This window comes from Achroia grisella, unplaced genomic scaffold (genome assembly GCF_030625045.1).
Source record: "Achroia grisella isolate CSIRO2021 unplaced genomic scaffold, CSIRO_AGI_Agris_v1 utg1668, whole genome shotgun sequence".
Lineage (NCBI taxonomy): Eukaryota > Metazoa > Arthropoda > Insecta > Lepidoptera > Pyralidae > Achroia > Achroia grisella.
In genome coordinates, this window is record NW_026712668.1 from 1114614 (window position 1) to 1136125 (window position 21512).

A 21512-nucleotide genomic window follows, 5' to 3' on the forward strand; every position below is an offset into this window, starting at 1 on the left:
ACTGTTATTGAGTTATTTATGATACACCCAGCTGACCAGTATTTTAATTCTTTGGAAATAAAATGATCTTTTTTTTAACTAGATTGTAATAAATTAATTTGAAATGTGCAATGACAATATTTGTGTTATTTATCATTACGTAATTACGTATATATTCACTTACTTCATTTACCTGTAAATATTTTTGTCTGAAATGACAAATAAGCTAAAATTAGCTAAAGGTAAACATTGTAAAAAACTCTTTTTTTTTTTAATAAATAATAACGAAATTTAATTGGGTATTTTGCCAGTTTCACTTAATTGAATCTGTATACTGAACTGTCCTGTAGGGAAAAAATAATATAAAAATTTGACATTAATGACGTCTAAAATGTCGTACCAGATTTTTAAATTTGAATTTGCTAATGGCTCATTTAATAGAAAATCCATGTTGTATGCCAACTTCAATGAAATATTAGGTATACACAGTATAATTATATAGTATATTACCCGCTAGTTATATATTTTTTTAGAGGTTTAGTTAAATAAATCATTTAAACTGATCACAGTTTTTAAATCAAGCTGCTTAACGGAAGAAATAGTATAATAGGCGATTCCCGTACTTTCTAATTCGTTGTCATGGGAAGAATTCAGCCAACTTTGTTAATAACATACTGTTTTAAGCAGACCTTCTTAAAGTCCTCCTAGTATACCTACTGTCATCGCAATTTTTATGGAAAGATAAATTCAAAAATATCCGTTATAACGTTGTCTGAGCCGAAACATCAAATAAATAAAAATAAAAATTATACTTCCCAAAGAACTGGTAGCTGTTTATACATAGGTTTCATGATAATTATTAAATTATTTTTTGGCGTCGTTTTTCCTATAAATGGGAAAAGCAGAAGGACTTAGTTTTAACAGATTGTCACTGTTACTTTTGACAATTTGATTGGTTGTCATATTTGACATTGTCAAAGGACAAACTTCACCTTTCCGGGACAAACGAAACGACCTCCATTCATCCTTCATTCATATAATTTAGATAAAAATACTAACTTCTAGTTTCATTTTCATCATCAACATATATTAATATAGCACAAAACCATACTAATATCCACTGCAGTGTAATTATATTATAAATTAACTTATAATTATCTAATTTTTAATACAAAATGGCATTAAAATCTTCACCGGTGGTGTTTGACTTAGTTACTCGTTTAACACGCCGTTGTTTCTCCACTTCTAAAGCTGTATCATCAAAACTTGTGACTGTACGTGATGCCTTGAATCAGGCCATCGACGAGGAGATGGAGCGTGATGAGAAGGTGTTCGTCATGGGTGAGGAAGTGGCACAATACGACGGTGCTTACAAAGTTACTAGGTTCGTATTACACATCTTTTTAACCTACATCCCGCCTCTATACCATCTTTTTAAAAAGTTTAAGTCAAATAATATTTTGTTACCAATATTTTTTATGTTATAAGCATGAAATATTTATTTTTAAATATAATTTTTAATGTGAAAATACATTACATAACCAAAAAAGTTTACAAATGTTATACAGAGATTTCTTATCTTTATTTTGGGTATTATTAAAGGATTAAATAAGGACATAACTAAAACATTAGTAGTTCATGGAATTCCATATCTTAACTGGATGAATATGCTTAAACCTATCATCATAATTAATTGATTGAAAATATTAACAAATTCTACCATAAATGTATGATGAGATAATCAGCCATACCCATCGGTGAGATCAAATTGTGGTTATGTTTTCTAAAAAACTAATTCTGATATTTAATACACTGTACAAATGTGATGGGTAAAGAAATTGTTATTTTTTGTTTTATTAAATGTACATTATTATTAAGATTTTATGATATGTTTGTACATTTTCTATGTTATAGTTATCTGTCTTTTTCTTAGTCTCTATTTCCTATCTTTTGTCACATTCTTTCACTTTTTCATTGTCAGACTATGTTATATGATATGTATATAGTATATTTGATTTATATATATTTATAGATTGATATATATTATATTTGTGTATATATATGTTTGTGTTTACATGTATTTACTTTTAGTATATATATAATTTTTTGACCTACTGTTTATCTTATTGATTTTATTTGCACCGCCTACAATTTTTCTCTGCACAACCTGTGGTTGACTGGTAGAAAATGCCATAAGGCGTTAAGTCCGTCATATGTACTTTTACCTTGGAATTTTGTGCATTGAAGTTATATAAATAAAAAAAAAATATGTAAAGAACAAGAGAGGTTAATACCTTTTAAGTAACGGTATATATATCTCTATTGATATTCATATTAACACCCAGTTAACAAGATGAGTAATAAACATGAAAGTTTAATAAGCTATTGAGCTAAAGCTAATAAAGCTCTCTGTGCTGATATGTAAGTAGTGATCACTACTGTTTATTACAACTTGACTCACATATATTTTGTTTCCATACTTGTATTAAGTAGTTATTTATTTTTAAGGATTACCAACACAAGATACAGCAATAAAAAAATTGTTATGATTTTATACAATTCTAATGGTTCACATATATTTTGTTTCCATACTTGTATTAAGTATCTATTTATTTTTAAGGATTACCAACACAAGATACAGCAATAAAAAAATTGTTATGATTTTATACAATTCTAATGGTCTTAAACTAACTGTTCTCATAATTATAGGTAACCACAGCATGCTTTGAGTTATAAGATTATATCGCTACTATAACTACTATTACACATGTCAATAATATTAATTAAAGTTGTATGCTATAATAATAATACAGTAAAGCATACATATAACAATGTTGTGACATGACAAGGACCATCAACATTTAAGCTTAATAATAAACAATTATATATATTATATGTATACTCAATAAACATCTTGTTACACCTTAAAATTGATTAAAATACCTTAAAACACAGTTTTCTTTATTTTGTTTTTACTGTTACTACTATTTTTAATTACGTCCCAACTTTCAGTAACACTCAACTCTCTCTCTGCACTTCATCTCACTCCTATATAGCATCATTCGCTTTCTTTTATACCAGCCTTCCATCTGATTCACACCATATTGCATTATCCACACCTATCAGTACTTCATGCTAGATAGATTTATAAAATAAATCTATTGTTTTTTTATTTAATTAATTTATTACAATAATGCTGGATTTATTTTCATCCCAAAGCTTAGATTAGACTGCTTAAGTTTTTTCAATTTTTTTTATTATTAAAATCGTAGTATCTTTAATCATAGTTACCATTAAGTTTTCCCTGAATTGTAATAGGTAATTTATTTCAAAATTTACTCTAAAATATACTTAATATGTAAAGTTAAGTAAGAGTAAAGCAACATCCTGTTGTTAAAGGGAAAATAGTAATCCTAACTAAACATTACTCATTAAACAATTATTCAAAAGATGAATGTGTTATATTAATTATTATATATATATATATAGTCAAAGAAGTAGATATTGTTAACAGATGAGGTTTCAATATACATACATAATAAGTAATAAATAATATTACAATAAAATAGTACATAATAACTTCAATTTCCTTGTTGAAAAAATTCCCTTGTTGAAAAATCAAACAAATTTGTATTGTATAAAGAAAAGTTTAGCAGATAGAGCAATTAAATTAAATTTTTACAATTTATATTAATACGATAAAAAGTGCTGCCAGCTTCTTTTCATTCATTCATAATTTAAGAGCTGTGCTCTTGTCGGTGGAGCTTCCGCCACCTTCCACATTCTTCCATAAGTCCTTTTAGCTGTTGATATGACACGACTCCAACTTTTTCTTTAATATTGCTTGATATAGCTGTGTCTTGGTCTTCCCCTTCCTCTCTTTCCATCTATTTTTCCTTTAATAATGTTGTTAATTAGTTTGTCGTGTTCAGCTTCTTTTGCCCATCATATTTTTATTTTTATGGGTTATTACTGACCAGTTTCTCTAGCTACTTCAACTGGCAAGAAACTCAAAGGGTATGTGTTGTAACTGGTTAATAAGAAATGTTTTTTATATCTAAATTTGTATTTAAAATTTATAGTTCCTTTTATATTACACTCTTGTTTGTTACTTTCATTCTATTCTGTTATATGTCAGTAGTCTATCCTAATATAAAGTTTTCTCTGTATACTAAATCCTTTTCTTTTTCTTACCTGTACAAATATAATAAATTACAACAGCATGTTTTTGTTGATGGCCGGAATAGAATAGAATAGAAAATAATTTATTCAAAGAAACTTAATTTAAACATATTTGAATGTACAATGGTTAGTTCCTAGGACCATTATGTTACTTCTGACTGATAACAGTGCAACCTTAAAAAATCATATTATATGTTCTTGTACTAGATCCTTACTATGCTGGTATTGCATTACAGGGGCCTTTGGAAAAAATATGGCGACAAAAGAGTAATAGATACACCCATCACTGAGGCAGGATTCGCTGGTATCGCTGTGGGAGCAGCGTTCGCAGGCCTCAAGCCCATCTGTGAATTTATGACCTTCAATTTCTCTATGCAGGCGATAGACCATGTTAGTATTAACAAATTACTTGTATTACATTAGACAGTCTCAGTGGTTTAGTAGTTAAGCACGCCATTTTAGTTCTGATGGTCATGGGTTTGATTTCTGTGATGGTACAAACATTTGTATTCATTACTATGATTCTTTGTATCTGTCTGGGTGTTTTCTATGTATATTATGTATGTCCAAATAAATTTATGTTAGTATTTATATCAGTTGTCTAGTACCCATAATACAAACTCTTCTTACCGTGGGACTAGGTTGCATTGTGATATTAATATGTGAAACAGAAACTTTATACAAGGGTTATAAAGTTTCAGTTTCACGAAATTTGGGTAAAACGAGGAATTTGAAATTTTGCATACTTATAGTTTATATATAGAAGTGCATAATGCTAGTAGTTACTTAGTTTAAATTATGCTATAAAAATACATTACATTTTTTTATGGATGATAATGGAATAGTGCACCTGCCTGCGCTAACGGTTTACACTGACGGGGTACCAGTGGAGGATGATAAAATGAGCATAAGGTCAGGTCAGTTAGCCCATCCTGACAAATTCACCAAGAATTTATCATGATCGGTTCCAGGGTGATCCGCGTGGAAGTCAACCCAACATTGCTTACATTACAGGTACATTGCTAGCAATAAGGTCATCAATTCATTACATTATATCAATAAAAAAACACGTATTACGTACACAGACATATAGTATATACTCCTTTGATACTCTTGTTTATTGTTAGTCTGTGCTCAAATTGAAAATAGAATAATATTGGTTGTCTCTAATATTACTTGTCTATGATCTTACTGAATGTTAAATTAATTATGTCAAATTTCGTCCACTGTGCTCATTATTAATGCTTATGGTATTTTACAAATTTTATTGTATTGAATATTTCAGATAATAAACTCGGCTGCAAAGACATTCTACATGTCAGCAGGCACCGTACCGGTACCAATAGTGTTCCGAGGACCCAACGGTGCAGCCGCCGGTGTGGCCGCCCAGCACTCGCAGTGCTTCGGTGCCTGGTTCATGCACTGTCCTGGCTTGAAAGTAGTCATGCCGTACTCCGCAGAGGATGCTAAAGGTTTGTTTACTTTAGCTGCCTTTACCAGTAGCTAGTAGAACAGATGGCGCGTTATGACAGTAAAGTCAGATGCAGCCAACCGCCGATCCAGGAGGGGGGTCATGGGGGTCATGACCCCCCCCCTGAGTTGGTTCCAGGACTAAGGTGGACCACTAATTGAACATAATGATTTTATTTATATATTTTGACACCAAACAGATTTAAGTTTCTACATACCTTCAATATTTAATTAATTATGTTTAAATAGTGCTTCTCTGGATGGCTTCAAGAGAAGATGGCGATATGTACGTGTATATGTACAAGTTATTATATGTTAAGTTTTTCAAATGTACAATAAAGAATAAATATTTTTAAGTACAGTACTTACGTACATTAATAAAATACCTACTTTTTACTTGTATCTGTTGTTATTAAATTTAAATTATAAGTTCTTGACTTGACCACGACTATGTGAACCCCTCCTGGCGCCAAAGCTGGATCCGCCCTTGGATGGAGCGTGGGAAGGCCTCCGGCAAGGTGGACCTACGATCTGGTCAAGATTGCTGGAAGACATTGGATGCGAGCAGTGCATAACCGATCATCTTGGAAATCTTTGGGGGAGGCCATTGTTCAGCAGTGGACGTCTTCCGGGCTGAGATGATGATGATGAATCTGAAATCCTCGGCAGGTAATTCATTCCACAATCGGAGTGTATGCGAGAGGAAGCTCTTCTGAAACCGCACTGTCCGAGACCACTTAGGTTCCAGCATGTGGGGATGAATTCCCTGTCGATGGCGAGCGGTGCGTGACTTATAAATATTTTGTTTAATTTGCAGGTCTACTTAAAGCAGCCATCAGAGATCCAGACCCCGTGGTGGTGTTGGAGAATGAAATGCTGTACGGCGTGCCATTCCCGATGTCCGATGAGGCACTCTCAAAAGACTTCGTATTACCTATAGGTATGGCAAATGTATTCATATATCTTACTAATATTATAAACGGGAAATTTTGTGAGTATGGATGTTTGTTACTCTTTCACTCAATAACTACTGAACCGATTTTGAAACTACAGTAATATAGCTTATACATCAGAATAACACATAGGCTATAATGATAAATGTAAAGTAGGTGTAACTGTAGACAAAGTTGCACGGGTCAGCTAGTATGATAAGAATGAATAGATATAAAAATTTACAATAAGAACTAGACATCTGATATAATTACTTAATTTTTTTGTAAACACATACATATTATAGACATATATGTGTATTTTACATTTTTGTTGTTATATTTGTATTGGTGATTTTCAAACTAAATATTAAATAGTCAGCATATGTCGTCGTGACGGGGTGACGGGGTGCCACGACGCTGGTTTTCAGCGGACACCTTCATATACAATAAACATAATAAAATAATAATAATAATACACATACATACATAAATCCAGACGGACAACACAAAGCAAACATTTACGACATACTACCATATATAATCATATTTATCTTATCATCCTCCACTGGTGCCTTGCCTTTATCCCATTATTTGTGGTCGGCGCAGTATGTCATTCTCTTCCACTGCTCTCTATCGGTCGTCATATCTGAACATACTCTTCTTTTATTCATATTGTTACGGAAGGAAGGATAGACTGTATTAAGGCTGGTTAAAAATGAGACACGTTCTTAGGTGAGGTAAAATAGCTGTAATCAGCTCGCTAGCAAAAATATAAAGACAATATGGCATAAGAAAACAAACGGTATATAAAAACAGAACGTCAAAATATAAAATTCAAATATACATAAAAAACATAAAAACTATCAAAAAGGTTGCCATCGGCAACACATATCATCTTTCACACAATCCATCCATCTTTTCTTAGGGCGTCCCTTCCCTTTACATCCGTCCACATTCATCCATTCCATTGTAATACATAAAAAAAAAACACTACCTTATTCATATGTTCGCAGGCATGAATTAATGTGTATAAATATGTAAAAATTGTGATTACTCCGCCTTGCGAATCAGTGGTGGGTACAAAAAAAAAATTTATTTAATTTTTTTTTTTTGTTTCAAATAAAGTTTATTCAATTCAATAAAGATTATTTCTATTTCTATTCACAGGCAAGGCAAAGATCGAGCGAGCCGGCGATCACGTGACGGTGGTATGTGCTGGTCGTACTACAGAAACTGCGTTGCAAGCCGCCAACGAACTCGCTGGTAAAGGTATGTATTTTGGTATTTTTTATACATCGTAATATTATTTATATAACAATATTGACCCATACAGTATATAACTTAATGACTAATAGCCGAAGAGCCCCCGACGGCCAGACTTACGTCTTGAGGCAGATGCAAACAATTACACTCATGAATACAAAAGTTTACGCCGTGCGAGAAATCGAATCCACGACTATCGGGAGTAAAGCGGTGTGCTAAACCGCTAGACACAGCGGCAATATCTCCCCCGTCGATCACAACTCGTTATAGAGCAAGAGCCCACGACGGCCAGACTTACGTCTTATTAGTAAATGTGAAAGTTGTTGTATGTGTGTCCCCAACACAGGTGAGAACGATCCCCAAACATGAATCCTGGATCGTGGTACCTTTGGCAGGTAACAGGTAACAAAGGTGTAAAAAATTTCATATCAAATTCGTTATTTTAAGAAACTCCATTTTTTCACATATTGCTCGTAACAGTATTATAACTTGCTCTGCTCGTTGCCAGACACTTAGTGTGGTTCCAACCCCCCGCCAGACCCCCCTAAACTATACTATTTTATAAATAAACTTATGTTATTTTAATAAAGCTGAAATTTATATATATTATTGAGAGAACTATTAAACTGAGTTTCCTAAATTGCCAGATAATATTCTTGGTTCTTCATCCTACGAGACTCATTGAAACCGTATATTACGTATGTATTACGTATTAGGCGCAACCTGTATAGCGGAAGTCCTCAAAAGAATTGTCAGATGATAATAGTTATATATTATTAACTATTACAAGATCAGTGAGTAGAGTAGATTTGACATATCAGACGAATTATATGAATGATACATATATCGAAATTAATCTATACATATAAATAAAATTAAGTGTCTGTTTGTAATATTGAAATAACTGTTTCTTATTACATGCCCATGAATATAAATACGGTACATACACCTATATAACATTTTTTACAATTTTTGTTTGTCTGGCTGTCTGTCCGTTTGTTCCGGCTAATCTCTGAAAAGGCTGGACCGATTTTGACGAGACTTTTTTTGGTATGGAGCTGATGTAATAAGGAGTAACTTAAACTACTTTTAATTTAGAAAAATGAAGTAAATTCCACGCGGACGAAGTCGTTGAAACAGCTAGTAAAGTAATATAATAATTATTAATATCTTTATTGACCATTAAAAAAAATGTGCTAACAAAACGCGGTCCTATTGTTCAAAGCAACCTCTTATAAACAAACTAGGAGGTCGATGAGTTGATTTTAAACTTTCGTGTTTAATATACATTATTTAAATTATTAACCGGGTCTTAACACGAATAATTTTATGGCAAATAAATGTATTTAAGGCAACCTAGTCGAAACGTCGAGAGAGGTAAATACCTTTATTTACCATAAAATTATTTGTTAAGACCCGGTTAATAATTTAAATAATCGATGAGTTGAGTTAAGGAAACGGCCGCTATAATTTCATATAAATACTAAAGTTATATACATAAATAATATGTGTAAATAAATATATGTATAAAAAAAGGAAGTTTTTATTCTAATGAGACAGCTTTCCGAATGAGCGGTAGATTAAAAAAATGTAATGACTATTCAAAAGTGCTTCAATGTAAGTTTATTTGAATAAATGATTTTCTATTCTATTCTATTCTAATAGAAATTGGCAAGGAGTTCCAAAGACAAATAGCCTGAACAGTGAAGGATTGAGATAAGAAGTTGGTAAAATGAGCCAGGGTTACAGAGACGTCTCGTACTGTGCAGCTCTCGGTCTTAAGTCTTCTAAACATTATTGTTACTTACGAAGAAAAAAATGTTTGCAGGCATCGAGTGTGAAGTCATCAACCTACGGTCCCTAAGGCCACTGGATTTCGACACCATTGCGGAATCCGTCAGGAAGACCCACCACCTCATCACCGTCGAGCAGGGCTGGCCCAATTGCGGTGAGATTTAGTTCCATAAGACCAACGTGTTTACATGATCATTATTGACTGCTTCGGTGCATATCTCTTTATTTCCGATGGTTGCGAGTTCGATTCTTCGCACGGTACAAACATTTATATAAGTATGATTGTTTGTATCGATCCAGGTGTTTTATGTATGTATTTACAAAAAATATTTAAGTATTTATATCAGTTGTCCAGTACCCATAACAAGCTGTACCTAGCTGGTACTAGATGGCGCTGTTTGTTCTGAGACATTATAGGTTGACACGAGCAATTGTAAGAATCTATTGTTATTATTAATTATAAAAAACATTAATATTAATCTTTATTTACAAATATATCAGTACAAAATTATACATTTAGCACTGGCTTTTGAAATTATCTATGCTACGAAACCCAGTTCCTTCCAACATACTAAACCTACCATAGACAACATACCGCTAGGTTTTCATGTGTTAAATTGAGAATGGAATAGGAAATCCTTTGTTCAATCTGCCAGAAAAAAGATTTAAATGTCAAATAAAACAGTTCCTTTGCAAAAAGCTTACTATAAAATTGAAGAATTCGTTAACCATAATAATGTTTTCATAGAAAAACTTTAAATCCATAGCACTGATAATATTATCTGATTACACTAATAATGAGTGCGTAGCGATTTCTATGTTGATTATCGCATGCCTCTTACTTGTTATACTGTAAATATTTATATAAAAAAACATCTATTAAAAAGAGCAACACACAAGTTTCTTGCTCATTCTTCTTGTGATGTATCTGCATTCCGAATGAGTGGTAGAATCAAAGTATGACTATTCAAAAGTGCTTGTAATGAGTTTATTTGAATAAAGATTATTTCTATTTCTATTTCAAATAAACTTAATTTAAGCACTTTTGAATAGTCATTTTTTTTTAATCTACCGCACAATCGGAAAGCTATATCATCACAAGAAGAATGAGTAAGAAACTTGCGTGTTGTTCAAAATTCAAATTCAAAATATGTTTATTCATGTAGGTCTATTATAGACTCTTATGATATGTTAAATCTACCATCAGTTCGGAATGATTTCGAGATGAGAACTGACAAGAAACTCAGCTCATATTCTTTTCAAATAAATGTTGTACATGATTCTTTTAAATAATCAAAAACAACAATAAACATAACTACCCTACTCACAAAACGCGTTTATTAGTTTATTAGTTATTATCAGTTAGAAGTCATTTAACTCTAAAATATACAGCTGTGTAATGGTATTGTACAGTAACTATATCTGATAATACAGTATATGTTGATAAGAAAACGTCGAACCAAAAGATAAATCAGTGTAAACAGTAAAAAAATCTGAGTTATCACTAGTTACTGATAAGGTATTTGATGCATTTTTAGGGTTAAACGATGGAACCAAAAAGGTAAACAGGAACTCTTATGTCACTTTGTCCGTACGTCTGTCTGTCACACACCTATATTTCAGAATCTTATATATAAAATTCTCGTGTCACAGTTTTCGTTCCCATACTCCTCCGAAACGGCTTGATCGATTCTCATGAAATTTTGTGAGCGTATTGAGTAGGTCTGAGAATCGGCCAACATCTATTTTTCATCCCCCTAAATGTTAGGGGTAGTCCAACCCTAATTTTTTTTATTTTTAGGCAAAACAACTTTTGCCGGGGCAGCTAGTATTTATATATACATATATACTTGAGTATAAAATAGTTTCAGATGTTTAGGTTTAGGTTTATAACATTGATAAAATTGATAATCAATTCCAGAAAATATTTATATATTTATTGATAAAAGTTTGAAATATTGAAAAATGCGTATGATGGAATATGTAAATGAGACAGAAAGATGGTGTGAACGAGAGCGAATGATGCGATACGAGAGTTAGGTAAGGTGCGAGAGAAACGAAGAAAATTGAGACATAAGTACGAAGAAAGTAGATTTTTCAAAAAAGGTTTTTTAAAGTGTGAAGTATAATAAGGAGTGAAAACATTATTAGTTATTTAATCCAGTTTTCTATATGTGTATGTATTTAATATATTAAATTTTCGACATTTCAAAATAATCTTGTTAGATTCATTGGGGCATCGTGTAAATGTATAATATATATGAATTTATATCAGTCGTGTAGTACTCATTATATTATATTAAATTATACTCATTATATTATTATATTAAATACTGAAGTCGAAGTCAGTCCTAATTTTTTTTGTACTTGATATCATGCAAAAGCCAGATGTTTTAATTTTAGATCCTATCTCTTGTAGGACCTGTTTAAATTGTTTATACGGGACCCAGTGTGAGCAAGTACGACTTTCGCTTACTGGTTGTTATTTTTATCGTATTTAGTCTGCCACTAATTGTAGCTGCAATGACGGGATACAAGTGTAAGAAACCTTTTTTTTAACCTTTTTTACTTAATTAGTATAAACTATTGAAGAAAGTGTAGTGAGAATATTTCGAATATTTCATTGCTCGACTAAGAGTGTAATGTGAGGGTGCGTAATTAGGTGGTGGTGGTGAGTGTAATTAGAGGTGGGCGTCTTGTTTCTCATGGCTCGGTCGAGAGTGAATGTAACATGAGGTGTGTATTAGAGGTGGGTGCCTCGTCTCTTATGGCTCGACTAAGAGTGTAATAAAATAATAATAATCTCAGGACAATTCACACAGAGCCATCTAGACCCAAGTTAAGCTAGCTAGAGTTTGTGTTATGGGTACTAGATAACTGATACAAATACATAGATATTTTTTTTTCGTAAATACACATTACATTATACATATAAAACACGCAGACCGATACAAACAATCATGATCATGAATATAAATGTTTGTGCCGTGCGAGGAATCGAACCCGCGACCATCGGTCGTAAAGCGGTATACTTGACCGCTAGACCATCAAGGTCGTCGAAATGTGAGGTCTGTATAGGAGTGGGTTCCTCGTCTGTCATGGCTCGACTAAGAGTATAATGTGTGGTACTGTACTAGGGATGGGTGTCTCTCCTTTCATGGCTGGACTAAGAGTCTTCTTTTCCTTTTTTTTCTTCTCTGGTACACGTATGTATGGCTGACCACTAGGTCAGTAGGTAGTGATCAAATTATCTTATAACATTTTCTAGATCTGCCGGAAGAAATCTCTTTTTAGAGACAAGCTTGCCCTTGTTACTTTTACCTTATTACTGTTATTTCGTTTCGTATGCGTGTGTACAATAAAGAATAGAGTAGAATGATGTGCGGTACCGTCCCAGGGGTGGGGCAAAGGGGATTGTTAGTAATGTAGATTGATTATCTTATTGCTAGCAATGTACTATGTCAGGTTGACCTCCACGCGGTTCCTCCTGGAAACTATCGTGTTAAATTCTTGGTGAATTTGTCACGATGGGCTAATTGACGTGACCTCATGCTCATCCTATCGTCCTCTACTGGTGTCCATCGCCGGCGTAAACCGTTAGCATAGGCGGGGCCACCATTTCATTATTATTATACATATTAGTCATGCTCACTAAAATGTCCAGACATGTGGCAGCGTGGTGGGCCGGGTCATTGGGCTCCCTAAAATATGGTCGAGCGTAGTGATGGCTGGCTCATCCGTCATACTCGTGAACGAGTGCTGCTTGTAGGGACTGGTCTGCTCTTATCACTACGACTGATTTAATCTTATTGCATATTTATATTTGACCCAAAAAATTAGTGCTTGTTGGTAGTTTGTATTCACACGTTTCGACTTATGTAAACTTACATAAGAAGTTTCTTGCTCGTTCTTCTTGTGATGAGACAGCATTCCGAATGTGCGGTAGATTAAAAAAAAATGTAATGACTATTCAAAAGTGCTTCAATGTAAGTTTAATTGAATAAATGATTTTCTATTCTATTCATTATTGACAGCCTCGGTGGTCTAGTGGTTTAGCACACCGCTTTACTATCCGATGGTCGTGGGTTCGATTCCTCGCACGGTACAAACATTTGTATTCATGAGTATGTCTGTTTGTATCGGTCTGGGTGTTTTCTATGTATAATAAGTATTTATTTAAAAAAAAAATGTATCCATGTATTTATATCAGTTGTCTAGTACCCATAACACAAGCTCTGCTTAGCTTGGGACTAGATGGCGCTGTGTGAATGGTCCTGAAATATTATTATTATTATTATTAACAAAAAAGTACCGTGCCAGGCGTGGGCGCGGAGATCTGCGCGCGCGTGATGGAGTCCGCGTCGTTCTTCGAGCTGGACGCGCCGGCGTGGCGCGTGACGGGCGCCGACGTGCCCATGCCCTACGCCGCCGCGCTCGAGGCGCGCGCCCTGCCCGCGCCCCACCACGTGGTCGCGGCCGCAGCGGCAGTGCTCGGCAACAGGTACGAAAGCTTAGTATAAAACTGAACAATTTATAAATGATAATAATGTTCTTGCAGGAATTATCATCATCATCTGCTTCTTCCTTATCCCATTTATTTGGGGTCGGCGTAATATGTTTTTTTCTTCCATTCATCTCTGTTCACAGTCATTCCGTTACTTACTCCCTTTCTCACCATATCATCTTTCACACAGTCCATCCATCTCTTTTTCGGTCTTCCTCTACCCTTATAACCATCCACATTTATATGTAACACCGTCCTTAGGATATTATCTTCATTCCTACGCATTACATGCCCATACCACGATAGACGATTACTCTTTAACCTCTCTGACATCGGTGCCACTTTCATACTTCCTCTGATGTATTCATTCTTTATCTTGTCTATCCTCGTCACACCACACATCCATCTCAACAGGAAGAATTATCTAACTTAAAATTCATAGCGCTGACTATGTTATCTGATTGAACGGAGATTAAGTGCGTAGCGGTTTCTATGTTGATTGTCGCATGCCTAATCCTTGTTGTTAATTAAATATAAGTAATTCAATATTTATTTAAAACAGCAACACATAAGTTTCTTGCTTATTCTTCTTGTGATGAATCTGCAATTCAAATTAAACGGTAAGAAAAAAACTTGACTATTCAAAAGTGCTTATATTAAGTTTATTTGAATAAAGATTATTTCTATTTCTATTTACCTAGTAGTTTTTAAACACTCTTTCCCGAGTCCTAATCGAAGACCCCCTCATCCATGATGTGTATGGTTGTGATATTTATTGACACTGTCCGTGACCTGGGATGTGAACGGTGCAATAGCTGCAGTGACCAAGCACTTCTTACCCAGTGTTTTATAGGAGATATCCCCCGAAGACCCCTCCCACTCATTACAAGGTACGTTTTGTCTACCCCTTCCCTCTCCTTTCAACTGCCTCATCTCCCCCTCCACTCTCCTCTCGATGGGTTCGAGAGGAGAGTGGTGGAGGGTAAAGGAGGGGGATCCATCCCCTCTCGACATTCCCACCTCACTTCGCTTTTAATGTGTGACGTAATTTAAGGAAATTCTTTAGTTAGAATAGCTAACCAAATAGCTGTCTACGTCATGGAAAGTTATCAAATAAACTTCGTGGACACTCTCTATCGCTCCTACTTTAGCGACCACGTAGAGTACCTACTTTGTTATCTGTGTTTTAATTAAAAGGTAAGGTATGGCAGTAAAGTGTATGTGGCTACGGAGAGTTGATACAGAGGTACCACGTGAATGACGACGTGTAGTCCATTCAAACTATACTAATGCTCTTAGGTGCAGCTGGCCTTTACAGCTTCACCGAACGATAGGAGGCGAGTGCAGATGACACTCCAAACCCGCGGAAGGACTTATGGAGCGGCTGAAGGCCAACTCCCGCCTGTGATACGATTTTAGTCTGAAGGCTTGGAGTTCGAACGACGGCTGAAGTCGTTAAAATTTTAATCCCCATTTGAATTGGATGGAGGATCGATCGGAAGAGATATGATTATTGCCATTGTTTTTTATAAACGACCCCACCTTTTCTTAATTGAAGACACTCCTAGACATTACAAATGTTTGAGTAGTGCGTAATTAAAATACAGAGATACATACTTCATTGTGATCCTTTTAAATGACGTCCCTGTACTTGACAACAGGCGACGGATGAAAGACGACTGCATGCGACTGAAATGAGAATGTTGAGGTGGATGTGTGGTGTGACAAGAATGGATAAGATAAAGAATGAATACATTAGAGGAAGTATGAAAGTGGCACCGGTGTCAGAGAGGTTGAAGAGTAATCGTCTATCATGGTATGGACATGTAATGCGTAGGAACGAGGATAATATTTTAAGAAAGATGTTACATATGAATGTGGATGGTTATAAGGGCAGAGGAAGGCCAAAAAAGAGATGGATGGACTGTGTGAAAGATGATATGGTAAGAAAGGAAGTAAATAACGCGATGACTGCGAACAGGGATGAATGGAAGCGAAAAATATATTACGCCGACCCCAAATAAATGGGATAAGGAAGAAGCAGATGATGATGATGATGTACTTGACAACAGGTACCACTTGTTAAAGTGTTAACTAAAATCAATTTACAATGATTATAAAGTTTTATAAATATCTACATTAATGAAAATATATCAATTTATACTAAATACAATTTCTACAAATAAACTATATATAGTTATTTCACAACACTTATTGCAAAAGTCAAACATACAATATAGATCATATTAGATACTCATTTACATTGATATTTAAAATAACAGTTCATCGCTTTTAGTTCGAAGTGAACTCGATTAAAACGTTTAGTTAAATTACCGAATGTAACACAGTGAACACAGTGAATGAAAAACTAAACTTCGTTTTGGTAAATTCCATTTAAAGTAAATCGATATCAACGTCGATCTTTTTTTCGAGTTTACACTGAACTCAGTTTACTTGAACTTGTTTATTTCCCCATAGAAACTAATCGCATTTACTTCGAACTAAACTTGATTAAAAGTTTTAAACGAGTTCGAAGCTTCATTTTGCATTTCACTACTTACAATTTGAACTAGTATTCGCTAAACTCGTTTACAAATTCTGAACGCCCGATTTCCTACGGTTAACTCTTTAAACGTGTTTCAAGTAGCTGTCACTTGTCAAATAGTCATCAATATTTTTTTTGATAATATAGTATTGGGATAAAAAAAATTGCCTGTAGTATAAAAAAATCCTTAATAAAATAATGTTTTACCTTATTTATAGGTAAAAGTTGTTGTTATATATTTTGTAGTCGACGGTACTTATTAAATAAAAACTAAAAAACTTATCTGAATTATCACATGATTGAATTACAAATATTTCTTATAATTATTTTAATTAAATGACTCATTGCATCAAATATTATTTTATGAGCGTGTTACACTGTGACCGAATGAAAATCTAAACTTCGTTTTGGTAAACGCGATCTATATAATAGTGAATGCCATTTAAAGTAAAACGAGATCAACGTCGATCTTTTTTCGAGTTTACGCTGAACTCAGTTTACTTGAACTTGTTTATACTACAATTGGTGAAATCGAGCCTAAATTACTATAATCTTCATTACATAGTATAAAACAAAGTCGCTGTCGCTGTCTGTCCCTATGTATGCTTAAAACTTTAAAACTACGCAACGGATTTTGAAGCGATTTCTTTTAATAGATAGAGTGATTCAAGAGGATGGTTTATATGTATAATACATGTACAACCGTGTGAAGCCGGGGTGGGTGGCTAGTATATTTATAAATGTTACTTTATTCTTGTCTTCAATTACGGAAACGTGTCTTAAAATTCGTGATAATACTAAGCCACTTATCATATTCGGTAGTTACTATCACATAAGCAGTCAGCAGATGTTAGATTAAATCGTAGACTAACACGTATATTTAATGCAAGTTGAGTTCTATTTCAATTGTAATAGAATACATTTTTGTTCGCTCGCAATTTTCTAATGTTGAAAATAGAAATAGAAATAATTCATAGAAATGCCGTTAGATGGCGATGAGAAGAAATTAGATGTCGATATAATTTCATTTCGGCAGTTCTTTAATAGGCTAGTTTGAATAATGGCGTCCAGTCTAACAGACTGACTGAACATAGGCTATATCATCACTATTTTTTTAATTGTCTCTCTCGTGTATATATTACGCGTTAGGAGACTTTATAGCGTATTGATGACCACGGTGGTATAGTGGTTGTGGATACTGATTTATTTCCGAAGGTCTCCGGTTCGATTCCTGAAACGATAATTTATCGTGTGTATATTACGCGTTAAGAGACTTTATAGCGTATTGATGACCTCGGTGGTATAGTGGTTGTGGATACTGATTTATTTCCGAAGGTCTCAGGTTCGATTCCTGAAACGATAATTTATCATGTGTATGTTACGCGTTAAGAGACTTTATAGCGTATTGATGACCTCGGTGGTATAGTGGTTGTGGATACTGATTTATTTCCGAAGGTCTCAGGTTCGATTCCTAACGATACTTTGTATCCATGAGTATGATTTATCGGTTTGAATAATGGCATATTCGTCGAGTCTAACAGATTCGCTGAACGTAGGCTATATCATCACTATTTTTTTTATTGTCTCTCTTGTGTATACGCGTTAGGAGACTTTATAACGTATTGATAACCTCGGTGGTGTAGTGGTTGTGGATACTGATTTATTTTCGAAGGTCTCAGGTTCGATTTCTGAAACGTTAATTTATCGTGTGTATATTAAGCGTTAAGAGACTAGTGTATTGACGACCTCAGTGGTATAGTGGTTGTGGATACCGATTTATTTCCGAAGCTCGCGGGTTTGATTCTTCACACGATATTTTGTATTTATTAGTATGATGATTGTTTATATCGGTTTGTATATTATGTATGTATTTACAAAAAAAATGTATCTAACCATTGATATTGCTCTAGCCGTGGTCAGCTCATGACCACATCTAGTACCTTTATTTGCCATAAATGTACTCGTGTTAAGACGCAGTTAACAATACTATAATCTTATATATAAAATTCTCGTGTCACAGTTTTCGTTCCCATACTCCTCCGAAACGGCTTGACCGATTCTCATGAAATTTTGTGAGCGTATTGAGTAGGTCTGAGAATCGGCTAACATCTATTTTTCATCCCCCTAAATGTTAGGGGTAGTCCATCCCTAAATTTTTTTTTATTTTATGGCAAAACAACATTTGCCGGTACAGCTAGTAATATATAAATACAAAATTCTTGTGTCACAATGTTAGTTACCAAACACCTCTGAAAAGGCTTTACCGATTTTTATGAAATTTATATCCATATTCAGTAGGTCTGAGAATCGGCTACTATCTATTTTTCATATCCCTAAGTGATAAGAGTCGTTCACCCCTAACGACTTTTTTTTATTTTTTTGACATTTTTTTTTATAATGTAGCATTACAGTACAGTACTAGTATAATATATAAATACTAGGGGAAAGGCGAAAGTTGGTCTAGTGTCCCCATTGCTAACAATGTACCATGTTAGGTCGACCTCCACGCGGTTCCCCCTGGAAACCATCGTGGTTCATTCCGAGTTATTTAATCACGTTGGGCAAACTAACCTGACCTCACACTCATCTTATCACCCTCCACTGATGCCCAGCGTAAACCGTTAGCGCATGCGGGTGCACCATTCCATTATCATCCATAAAAAAAAATGTAATATATATAACTCAAAGGTGACTGACGTAGTGATCTATCATTGCACAGCCCAAACCACTGGACGGATCGGGCTGAAATTTGGCATGCAGGTAGATGTTATGACGTAGGCATCCGCTAAGAAAGGATTTTGATTAATTCTAACCCCAAGGGGATGAATTTTTGTATGAAACTTTGTCAATTTTAAACCAATCCGGCTGAGACTTTGCATGCATCAAGTTACTATGACGTAGGCATCCCCTAAGAAAGGATCTTAATAAATTCCACCCCTAAGGGGATAAATTAAAGCGAGCGAAGCCGCGAGCAAAAGCTAGTGTAATATATAAATACTAAATTATAAATATTTATCTTTCAGAATCAGTGAGGCGGTGAACTAGCAACTCAACAGCATCTCTAGTGGTGCACCCAAGTGAAAGAGATTGTACATAATTCCACTATATTTATTTGTTGTTATTTCTCTGAGGACTTGTTATTATCATGTGATATTTATATAAGAATATGCGTGAGACTTGATTTATACATTATGTTAAAATAAATTTGTTAGTAATTTTTTAACATACTTTTATTGTAATTAATCATTACATAGTAGAATACATTAACATTTTTTTTTAATCTACCGAATAGTCATAACATTTTCTTTCGGAATGCTGTCTCATCACAAGAAGAACAAGCAAGAAACTACAAGAAAGTACTGCAAGAAACTAGTATAATACAAAGTCGATGTCGCTGTCTGTCCTTATGTATGCTTAAATCTTTACAACTACACAACGGATTTTGAAGCGTTTTTTAATGGATAGAGTGATTCAAGAGGAAGGTTTAATATATAATACATGTACACCCGTGCAAAGCCGGGGCGAGTAGATAGTTACATAGTATAAAACAAAATCACTGTCGCTGTCTGTCCGTATGTATGCTTAAATCTTTACAACTACACAACGGATTTTGAAGCAGTTTTTTTAATGGATAGAGTGATTCAAGAGGAAGGTTTATATATATAATACATGTACACCCGTGCGAAGCCGGGGCGAGTAGCTAGTAATAATAATAATATAACAATCAAAACTGGCAATTGCAGTATTAAACCAACAATTGACAAAACGCCTGCTGAACCTAATTAGGGAAAACATCAAAATAATGATAAGGACTATAGGTGCTACAGACAGTACCCTTAGTCGGGGCTGCTTTGAAGCCGAAGAAACGGCTGCTCACGTAATCCTGGAGTGCATAGTGACCACACAACGAACACAAATCCTCGGAACGGTGAGGTCGCTCCGTGAAGCCTGTGAAGATACCAGGATACTTCTGCTCTTTTGGGGAGCTTGGGAGCTTGGTTGGCTTACTTTAGGCCTGCTCACGTAATCCTGGAGTGCATAGTGACCACACAACGAACACAAATCCTCGGAACGGTGAGGTCGCTCCGTGAAGCCTGTGAAGGTACCAGAAGACTTCTGCTCTTTTGGGGAGCTTGGGAGCTTGGTTGGCTTACTTTAGGCCTGCTCACGTAATCCTGGAGTGCATAGTGACCACACAACGAGGCACAAAGGGAACGGGAGGCTCGTCCCGCTTCCCTCCGCCGCAGAAGAGCCAGGCCTAGAGGTGGGAGCGTATCCAACTCCGCCCCCCTCTATTGGGGCCGGGGGAGCCTTGAGGGAGGCAGTCCCCCAATCCAAAGGCCGGAGGTGTGCGTGTGTACCCACACGCCTCCACAATGGAGTAGGGCGTAATAGGTCGCCCTAACCACAAAACGAGATGGGGCCTGCCCTACAACATCTACAGGGCGGGCCGTCGCCGTCGGAGCTGGGGTAGAATGCACTTGCGAATCCCCTGGCTCCGGCATAGGCGCTCGTAGGTACACCGTGTGGTTTTTAGTGAGGACCTCGCCATCCCTCCGGCGAGGTGACGGTCTTTTGAAGATTTTCCACACGTTAAAAAAAAAAAAAAACGGCCTGCTCACGTAATCCTGGAGTGCATAGTGCCTACACAACGAACACAAATCCTCGGAACGGTGAGGTCGCTCCGTGAAGCCTGTCAGAACACCAGGTGACTGCGCTTTAGGGAAAAGCTTGCCTCGCTACTTTAGTAGTCTCGGCTCTATACAACGGCCCATATGAGAGGCCGATTGTGGAATATAGAATCCAAATTACATTAGATTACATTACAATAATAATATATCTT

At 35.1% G+C, this 21512-nt stretch overlaps 1 protein-coding gene across 2 annotated transcripts; it reads left to right on the top strand.

Moving 5' to 3' along the window:
• Nucleotides 1-371: 371 nt before the first annotated feature.
• LOC131841397 (pyruvate dehydrogenase E1 component subunit beta, mitochondrial) lies at nucleotides 372-19873 on the top strand. 2 transcript variants are annotated; one of them, XM_059189712.1, is made up of 9 exons: nucleotides 372-458; nucleotides 1231-1363; nucleotides 4398-4551; nucleotides 5447-5633; nucleotides 6449-6571; nucleotides 7731-7832; nucleotides 9655-9774; nucleotides 13941-14121; nucleotides 19693-19873. In XM_059189712.1, the coding sequence occupies exons 1-9, from the start codon at nucleotides 428-430 to the stop codon at nucleotides 19712-19714; spliced, it is 1053 nt and encodes a 350-aa protein (XP_059045695.1). In that variant the 5' UTR covers nucleotides 372-427; the 3' UTR covers nucleotides 19715-19873. The 2 variants fall into 2 exon arrangements, with proteins under 2 accessions (XP_059045695.1, XP_059045694.1); XM_059189711.1 differs by lacking the exon at nucleotides 372-458 and having other exon boundaries at nucleotides 972-1363.
• The last annotated feature ends 1639 nt before the right edge of the window (nucleotides 19874-21512 follow it).